The sequence below is a fragment of the Corvus moneduloides genome, chromosome 9 (assembly GCF_009650955.1).
Source record: "Corvus moneduloides isolate bCorMon1 chromosome 9, bCorMon1.pri, whole genome shotgun sequence".
NCBI lineage: Eukaryota > Metazoa > Chordata > Aves > Passeriformes > Corvidae > Corvus > Corvus moneduloides.
In genome coordinates this window covers 31,072,241-31,081,110 of record NC_045484.1, presented here as the reverse complement: position 1 = coordinate 31,081,110, position 8,870 = coordinate 31,072,241, and the positions used below count along the sequence as shown (strand labels likewise).

General features: G+C 42.4%; 1 protein-coding gene across 1 annotated transcript; it reads right to left on the bottom strand.

Annotated features, from left to right (window-relative positions):
* Positions 1-2,960: 2,960 nt before the first annotated feature.
* LEPROT lies at positions 2,961-8,194 on the bottom strand. Its single transcript, XM_032118820.1, has 4 exons — positions 8,090-8,194; positions 7,791-7,866; positions 6,798-6,984; positions 2,961-5,633 (listed from the first exon to the last, which is right to left on the bottom strand). The coding sequence occupies exons 1-4, from the start codon at positions 8,103-8,105 to the stop codon at positions 5,517-5,519; spliced, it is 396 nt and encodes a 131-aa protein (XP_031974711.1). The 5' UTR covers positions 8,106-8,194; the 3' UTR covers positions 2,961-5,516.
* Between the last annotated feature and the right edge of the window lie 676 nt (positions 8,195-8,870).

Here is an 8,870-nt window from a genome sequence, read left to right as displayed (position 1 = left end):
TCTGTATGCAGAAGAAATGTTCTGCATTTCTTAATCTGTTAAAATTAAACTGAGCAGAGTTTTCTTTTGAGATTTTTTTTTATATGGGAAATGGTTTTATCATCCTGGAGTTAATTAAAACATCTGAACGTCTCCCCGCAATCATTTCTTTGGTGATAAAAACCTGGCCACACAAGGTCACACTAAACTGTGTTCCTAGAAACAAGGACAAGCTGGTAAATCCTCTCCCTGTGTTTAAAACAGGGATTTGTGGATCCAACACCCCATTCCTGTGAGGCACAGCCAGAAGTCCCTGACTCTCAGACAAGAGACAGTGACTCCCACTCAGATTAAAGGGGTCACCACCCAACTAGATTAGGCTTTCATCCATCCTTGATCCCAAATTCCCACCAGCTTCCGAAGGAAGAACTTGATCAGCAGCCAGAAAGTGACAACTATAGCAGCTTTTGTTTCTGGGTGGTGTAAAGGGGTTTTTTTCCCCTTTACAGATGGAAAACTGGGAACAAAGGCTCCTGTTATACTGGGAAATACCAGAGCAGCAAAATAACAACCCCAGACCAAACAGTCTCAACAAAGGGTAAGCAAAACATACAAATGTCACCCTCAATCCTCTTACTCCCAGTATTGCTTTCAAAGGCACTTTAAATACCCTTCAACTTGTCCCCAAATCCTCAGGCAAACAAAAACACCCAAGCAGCACCTGCCATTTATTGACCAAGAAAAGGAAAGCAGCACCGTCAGTGTATTGGAAAATGAAGCTCCAAGCCAGTGATAAATCAAAATTCAAAGGTATTGATAAATAACCTGAAAGAACCTCCTGGACCTACCAGAGACATCAACATCCCTGTTTGTGCCTCAGAACTATTCTCCATTTAAGGATTTCAAATAATATAAAACTTCGGCCTGAATATGATTTCTGCTTTGATTTTTTTTTAACTCCACAACAGTGAGCAATTAATTTTCTCAGTATTCCCCAAGAAAACATAGAATTAAAAATACATAACAATATAACACAGGCAACTCCACTTTGGCTGTGGGCAGGCAAACAGGTAAGAAAATATCAGGGTTCAGATCCCAACACCTGCTGTAACTACAGACTTGAAACTCCTCCTACAAGCATTTCACAGAAGTCTTCCCTGAATGCAAAACTCCAAAAGGAAGGCTTATTATCATGTATAATGGGTATTTATTATTAATATTACGTGTAATTTCACAGAGTTATGTTCACTACATCTAAATTACTCTATTAAAGAAAGCCATGGGTTGAATCTCACTTTGAAAACAATTTTCTACCTATTCCCTAAGAATTTTCTGAGGGAAAAGAGGGATGTTTTTATAAACCCTGTTGTCTCCCCAGCAGGATCTCCCTCAGAGATGGCCAGAAGAACCTCCAGGTGTGGAATCTCCTGCACAGGCAGACAAGGGATGGGAGAGGAAGCAGGGATCAACCAGTGCATTAGCAAGATCAATATCCAGAATATTTGTTACAATCTAGAACTAGTCCCTAGGAAGTAATAATTCCATTTAAAAAGTGAAGTAGTGGTCATGGGGAATAAACACTTGCAATCCATTTTTTAATATAACCCAGAGACAGCTGAAACAAACCTCAAAATAAAGGGCAAAAGGAAACCAATAAAGCAAGATAAATACATGACAGGCCTTGTGAGAAAATGTCTCCAGCTGATCTTTAAGATTTGATCACAATTCAGCAGCCAATGTTCCTTACCCATTTTATCAGGAGATTTTCCCTGGAAAGCCGTCCAGTACAAACTGGTCACGTGTTTGCAGGGGCCACTTAAACAAATCAATGGCTCATTAGTACCTGGTGAGCACCAAGCTTAATGAAAGAGTCTGTCCATCCTTTATCAGAGCCAAGAAACAATCCCTGCAGAGCAAATGATGTAGGATCTGAAAAGTCCTGCTGTGTTAAGAATTGAGATCAGGGTTACAAAGCTCATTTTAGAGCTTTCCATCATTTTCAGTTGAACACCACGATTTGAAATGTGTCTTACCAGGACAGTTTGTTTGGGTATCACCCTGGTGTTAATGAGCTTACATTCATTTTATGGGATTAATGGCTGTTTAAAGGTTTTAGGAAGTTACCCAAGGTTGTAACAACTGCTCAGGAAGGTTACCAGCTTCTTAGAGGATAGAAGAGTCCACAAAACCAGAGCCAGGCTGTGACCAGCACCCCCTGTGTTGGTTTTTTTAATCCAGCTAAGTGTACGTGACAGGGAATAACTGAACAAAAACAGCCCAACAAGAACAAGGGTGGGAGGGACCGGAAATAAAAGCTACCCCACACAGACAGTACTCCCAGGTTAAATAAGGGAGCTCAGGAGCAAGCTCAGAGTTGAAGTGACTCTGCCAAAGGTGAACAGCATTCCTGAACAATCCTCATGCACAGCCAGCAGCTCTCTGATCCCAACACACTCACCTTCTCCAAAGCCTTGTTACTCAAGGCACTGCTGTGAGCAGAAAGCTCCAGCTATTCCAAACAGACACCACAAACCTCTCCTCGTGCTGGGGGCTTTCAGAAATGGATTCAGTAACTCCATTTTCCCAAGCTCTGGGGAGATCAGAATTCCCCACTTTAGTATGTTCACCACGTTAATACCACGGGAAGTGACCTGGAAAAGGAGGAGAGCTCTGATGCCCTCTGCATCCCCGCCCTGCTGACAGAGCAATGGACTCCAGACTCCTTGGAAGCAAGGGAAGAGCTCAAGCACTACCTTACATCCCATCTTTTTTATGGAATGCTTTTAAAAAGCTCCCAGCTTCACCATGTACACAAAAGATAAGTGATGATCCTTTACCTTTACAGTACATTCTACAGTAACCCACTTCCACAGCTCCGGGAATTTTCCATTCTAGCATCAGGAAAGCAGCACTGGACATGTTTTACCTTCCCCCTCACACCAGCCTCTTGTCACCTCTTGAAATTTAAGACAGACAAATAATTAAGCATCAGATATGTTTATTAGACAATTCCAGAAGTCAGTTTTAGTAGGCAACTTGGAAAGAAAAGTAGAATATATTTGAATGTCCATGTTTTAATACTTCATGATCTCAAGGATACGGCAATCACAGAAGATAAAAACAGTGTTTACAAAAGGTACAAAAGCTGCCCTGCATTCCCAACTACAGGAAACAGGATTAGTTGACAAGGAAGCTTTGGAAAATGCAGCCACAGATTTCCAGCTGATTATGGAACACACAGTGATATTGCCATGGAGGTGCATCCACAAAAATCAGCGTTGTGTGGAAATTAAGGCACTTTGGATACACAGTATTCACTTCCACATAGGACAACCATTTCAGAGAAACCACAGTAAACTGCTACTGGAGGGATAGGACAGAATTCCCAGTACAGACCATCAGAGCTTAGTGGGAGCGAAGCTCTGGACAAAAACCCCACAGAAATATTATTTTTTACCATATTTGATAACAAAGCAAATTTACTTTTACAGAGGTCAAGGGAGATCTCCATGATTTCAACACTGTTCAACACAATTTTAAACATTAAATGTAAAGTCCATGTGAAAACTGCATGAAGTTCACATTGGGGATTAGTGCACGTAGCTGCTTCCAAAGAAAAATAATAATAATAATAATAATAATAATAATAAAAGCATTGATCTTCTCCACTCAACACCCATGAGGTACCCACCAACCACAGCCCAAACAGGATACAGTACAATGGAAGAATTTGGCAAAAAGCAATTTAAAACAGCACTTTCTGGTCCTCCTGGTCATTTTAGATTGTCCTTGTTCACTGTCCCTGTCCCACTGAGAACTCACACACTGCCACAGAGCCCACAAATCAGGATTCACTTTAAGGAAAAATTAAATCTCAGTTTTCCTCCCCAAAACTCCACCACTAATTGAGTAGTTTTGTAGATTTCTATTGCAGCCTTTGGTACATAAATGGAGTAAAACCATCCCAGAATCCAATCCTGATCCAACAGGAGTTTAATAGAATTGTTAGCAATGGCATTAGGAATTTATCATCAGGCACTGACTGGGTTTTATTTCACTGCTTTACTTCATTAATCCAGTGAAAAATGCCACTGTATAGGGAAAAAAAGGCAACTTCTTTAAAACCAAAGCAGGATTTAAACATGGAAGTCATGTTTAATCTGAAAGATTTGGTTTATCATTAAAACAAATAATTTCCCTAGGAGTAGGATCCAACAGATTGCATCAAAAATAGGAAGAAGACACCAAGGTAACTTGTTATTCCCAGGATCTTTACAAGTTTATCCTGCTATGTCTTGGACGGAGCATTAACATCCAGAAAAAAGTGTCCTTTAATGTTAATTCCTCTTTTAGCAGGAGACAGCCTGGACACCCTGCACTATAAAATACAGCTACTCAACTGCTCCCTCTCACACAGCTGAAACTTCCACTGAAAACATGGAATTAACCTTCCTGAAACTCAATTTTCCATTCCTGCTTGAACCATATTCCATGACTGGGGACCACAGAATGATTTCTGTCCCTGTTTCAGAGTGTTCATGTAATTAATTACTGAAGCTTCACTCTATTCTTACAAAACTAAAGTAATAAAACTTATTTTTCTTAGTGTGATTATATGAATGTTTACTAGGATAATGCTATTTAAAAATATAGTGTTTTAATGTAATAACAACCTTCTTACAGACAAAAAAATAGGAGTTGAATAAGTGTGTTTTAAAAGCAAGGAGGAGATAAGAAATCCTACCCAGCAGAACACTCAATTCTTAGCAATTCAGGCATTTTACACACATAAAAATAGAGTTGAACACTAAATTGTGATTTTAAGTGTCCTGAGGGTAGTTCCTCCTTTTGTGAACCTTCATAGAAGTCATGTCAGCTTTAAGATGCATTAAAATATATTATTCCCCAAATAAATCCACAATTTTTACACTGAATAGGCACAGGGAGTTATCTTTGTGGGGAGAAAATTATCTTTAAATAAACATAAGTAGAAGGATTTTTAACCAGGGTTATTTTCTTTTGCTTTCATTAGGGAGTAAGAGTTCACAGAACTTATGTTTGGCTTTATGTCATTAAGGAAAACCCCTCAAATTACAATTAATGAGATGTAAAGAAAATGCTAACTCAATTAAAGCAGAAAGATTGATCAAGTTTAACAATACCAATTAGGATAATCTTTATATTGTTCTACTTTGATTATATGGTTAAAAACCCAACAGGAATAGTGGCCAATGGATCAACGACACAAAAATTAAACCAAAAATTAATGCAAATAGAGTGGGGAAAAAACAGGTAAAACTGCTTATATTTTGTAAACTTCAAGGATAAATTCATAATAATCCCAGATTTGAGTGACTACTTTAAGCCAACTGTCAGCACTGTCCCTTTGGCTGAAGTGCATTTTAAAAGCAAGTTATGAAGTGATAATGTAAAGCCACGTGGATGTGCACCACACACGTTACAATATCTGTACATACACACAGAGCAGGGCAGAAAGGCTGTAAAATATTCAGCATTACCAGCACCACAGCGAGCTCCTACCACTGCTCCCAGCTAAAGTCATCTCCTCTGCCAAACACAAGGAAAAAGCCTAAAATAGTAAGGAAAATGACTGCATTGCCAGCCAGCACCAGGCCACAGGCTCCCCATTTGATCTGAAATGCAAGAAATGGAACAATCAAAGCAGTTCTTGGAAGAGATGCTCAGGGCAGTTATTTCTAGGCATTAGATCAACTAAAATAGTAAAAAACCAAAAATACTACAGAAAGATGCTAAAAGCAGGAAAGACAATAAATAATTCAATTTGTGTGACTAATTATTCAATTAGAAGCCACTCATATCACTAATAAACACTTCAGCCAAGCTACTGCTAGGATTTAGAAGGAAATAATTACTTGCCATGATTAAAACACACCTAAATCAGAGAGAAATCTGGTGAAATTACTGCTCTCCTTTCATTGCCACGCAACAAAATAAAAATATCTCCTTTTAAATAAGTAACAGGCATGGAAAACATGGTTTTAAATGTAATCAGCTTTTTTTTTTTAATGAGCTGCACAACTAAATTTACTCAAATAAGCAACATTTACTCTTAAAATACATGAATGAGAGTTCCCTCTCGTGGTCATTCTGCTGCTGCCAGGGCCACAATTTCAAAATAAAAATGGCAGGGAAATTGGGCATTACAAATAAATTCAGAGGAAGCACACAAAATTTAAAGGACTGAAAGCAAAGGGGAAAACCAACAGGACACACTAAAACATCACTGAGTGGTTGGGATGTGGGAGGGGGGAATTTCTTTGCCTTTCAAACAAATGTGACCAAAATCTCAGCACTGCAGAGCAGTTCAGAAAGCAAAGAGGAAAGAACTTAGGCAGAGTTTCCTCAGGCTTTGAGGGGCCAAAGCTTGGGAAATGCTTTGAAAGCCACAAGGGCAGCTCTGGAAGCTTGGCCTTTTATCTTTTAACTCCTAACACTCTCCATTCCCCAAGTTTGCAGCATCCTAAATAGAGAAAGACATTCCAAGATAAAAATAAGGAAGCTGGAGCAAGAAGTGGTGCAAAGGGTCATGAGACAGAGAAGCATGAGGTGGAGGAGGAGATATTATCTTGTGCTGGAGCAAAACAAGTCTGAGGGGAAAAGAACAGCTAAAAACTTTTCAGTCATGTGAGTCCTTTGTTCAGGCCAAAAAGGAAAATTTCAGTGGATTATTTTCACCTGGAGACAACACAGTAACGAAATGAAAGCAGGATTTACAGTGCATTTAAAGATGATATCCAGTAAGTGGTGTCTGAGAACAAAAATTAGCAAGGACTTACTGCTTCCACCCGAGCAAGGATGATAGGAAATCCAAAGGCAGAGACAACAATTCCTGTGGTGAAGAAATAGGCCAGCTCCCTGCAGGCACTGCTGGCTGCATCACTGTCATCACTGACCCTCTTGGCAATGAAGTGGGGAATGGGGCAGATGAAGTAAAATATTAACACAAACAGAGGCCAGTACACACTGGGGAGGGGGAAGAAAGAAATTCATAATCAGTTAAAATAGATACTTCAATCAGAAACGTAGTGCAATACTTCTAATCCTACTTTTTGGCTTGCAAAGTGGATTAATCAAAAGATTCCACCCAAAATGGGGCAAGTCCACCTTGTTTTCCCTGCAGGGGTACAACAACATCCACCCTCTCACACGACCAAGTGTTAATTTATTTTACTTTTGCATCATTTCGCTGATTCAACTGTGACCACAGAGGGAGCAGGAAATGCACTGGAGCAGGACAGGAGCCGCTTCCCCAAATTCCAGGGATAAAGCAGGCACACCCTCTCATGTCATCTCTGCGTCAGAGCTCTCGTGAGCCTCCTCTCAATTTTCTGAAGTGTTACAGACACAGAATCACGGAATTATAGAGCGGTTTGGGCTGGAAGGGAACCCAAAGCTCATCCGGTTGCAGCCCCTGCCGTGGGTGGGGACATTCCAAGTGGAACCTTGTGGGAGGAGGAGGGTTGTTCAAAAAACCAGGCCATTAAGGAGAATGTTTGTGTGAGATTTAAAACGTCTGCTTAGCAAGGCGGCACCGCTTTTCCTCAGGCAGCGCAGACCTGTCCGCAGTCTTTTTTTCTTTTTTTTTTAATAATGGAAATGCAAATACCGGCTAAGGAAGTGGCGTTTAATCACAACAAACTGCCACGTGCCAAAAGCCTGGAAGCGGGGGTGCTGCAGGAGGAGCCAAACAGCTCAATTAAATGAGAGAAACACCTTAATTAATGGATTTTAAACAGCAGAAGCTTTGGGAAAGGCGCCGGCCCGCTCACCCGTAGTACTCCAGGGCGCAGCCCAGCATGAGGAACGTCAGCCCGATGGCTCCGCTGAAGGAAAGGGCCACGAGAGCTGCAACGGCACAGGGCGGGCGGTGAGGCGGGGCCGCCGCACCGGGCACCGGGCATCCCTCCCGGGGCACCGGGAACCGCCTCACCGGGGGCCAGGCATCCCTCAGCGAGGGCCAGGTACCACCTCCCCCGGTGCCGGGCATCCCTCCCCGCCATTCCCGGCCGCCCGCCCCCGCGCTGAGGCGCTGCCCGGGGCGCGCTCCCTCAGCGGGAGCCCCCGGTACCTTTCACGCCCGCCATGTCCGGGCTCCGCTGGCACCGCGCGACTTCCGCCCTCTGGCCCCGCCCCTTTCCCGCCTCACGTGACCGAGCCTTTAAAAGGGCGGGCGCGGCTTTTCCCGCCACGCCCGCGCTCGCGGTAGGGGGCGGGGCGTCCTGAGGGGACGGCTGAGGGCCGGGGGTTAGCGCGCGTAACCCCCATAAACGAATGTGTGTTTTAATAGATAGCCCCTGTGTTTGTGTAATTAATGCATATATGTGTGCGTTAAATTCATGTGTGTGCGTAATAAACGTATGTTTGTGCGCAGCCGCGATTTGAAGCCATAAACACCGCTTTAAGGAGCCCCCGCCCCTCAGTCATTGCTGTTTTGTGGGTACTCAAGAAAACCTCTGTTTTCACCCCAAAAGATGGACCCGCGCGTCTCAGGGTCTGTATCATTCCTCTTCTGCTAATATACACGAAGAAAAGTACAGCTCTTTTTTTAAAAGCCTCCGATTTTTGAGACGGCACTTCTGAGCTCACGTTTTTGACCCAAGAGAAGTCTTTTTGCCCCAAGAACAGCCTTTAAGACTAAGAAGCGGCCTTTTTGCCCCAAAAAGAACCATTTTGCCTCAAGAACAGCCTTTTTATCCCAAGAACAGCATTTTTGTCCCAAGAAAAGCCTTTCTGAGGGAGATTTTGCACAGCCTTTTCGCTACCCCGCCCCAGGGAGCTTTTCTTCAGATACCTCCCTTCTCTACCTCTCAGCTCTTCTTAGTTTATATCTTCCCCTTTTTTTTCCCACA

Coding starts and splice junctions, on each gene's coding strand:
- LEPROT (XM_032118820.1), bottom strand. Junction 6,985..7,790: donor TGCGCCCTGGAGTACTACGG/GTGAGCGGGCCG, acceptor CCCCCTCCCCAG/TGTGTACTGGCCTCTGTTTG. Junction 5,634..6,797: donor TCCTTGCTCGGGTGGAAGCA/GTAAGTCCTTGC, acceptor CTTGCATTTCAG/ATCAAATGGGGAGCCTGTGG.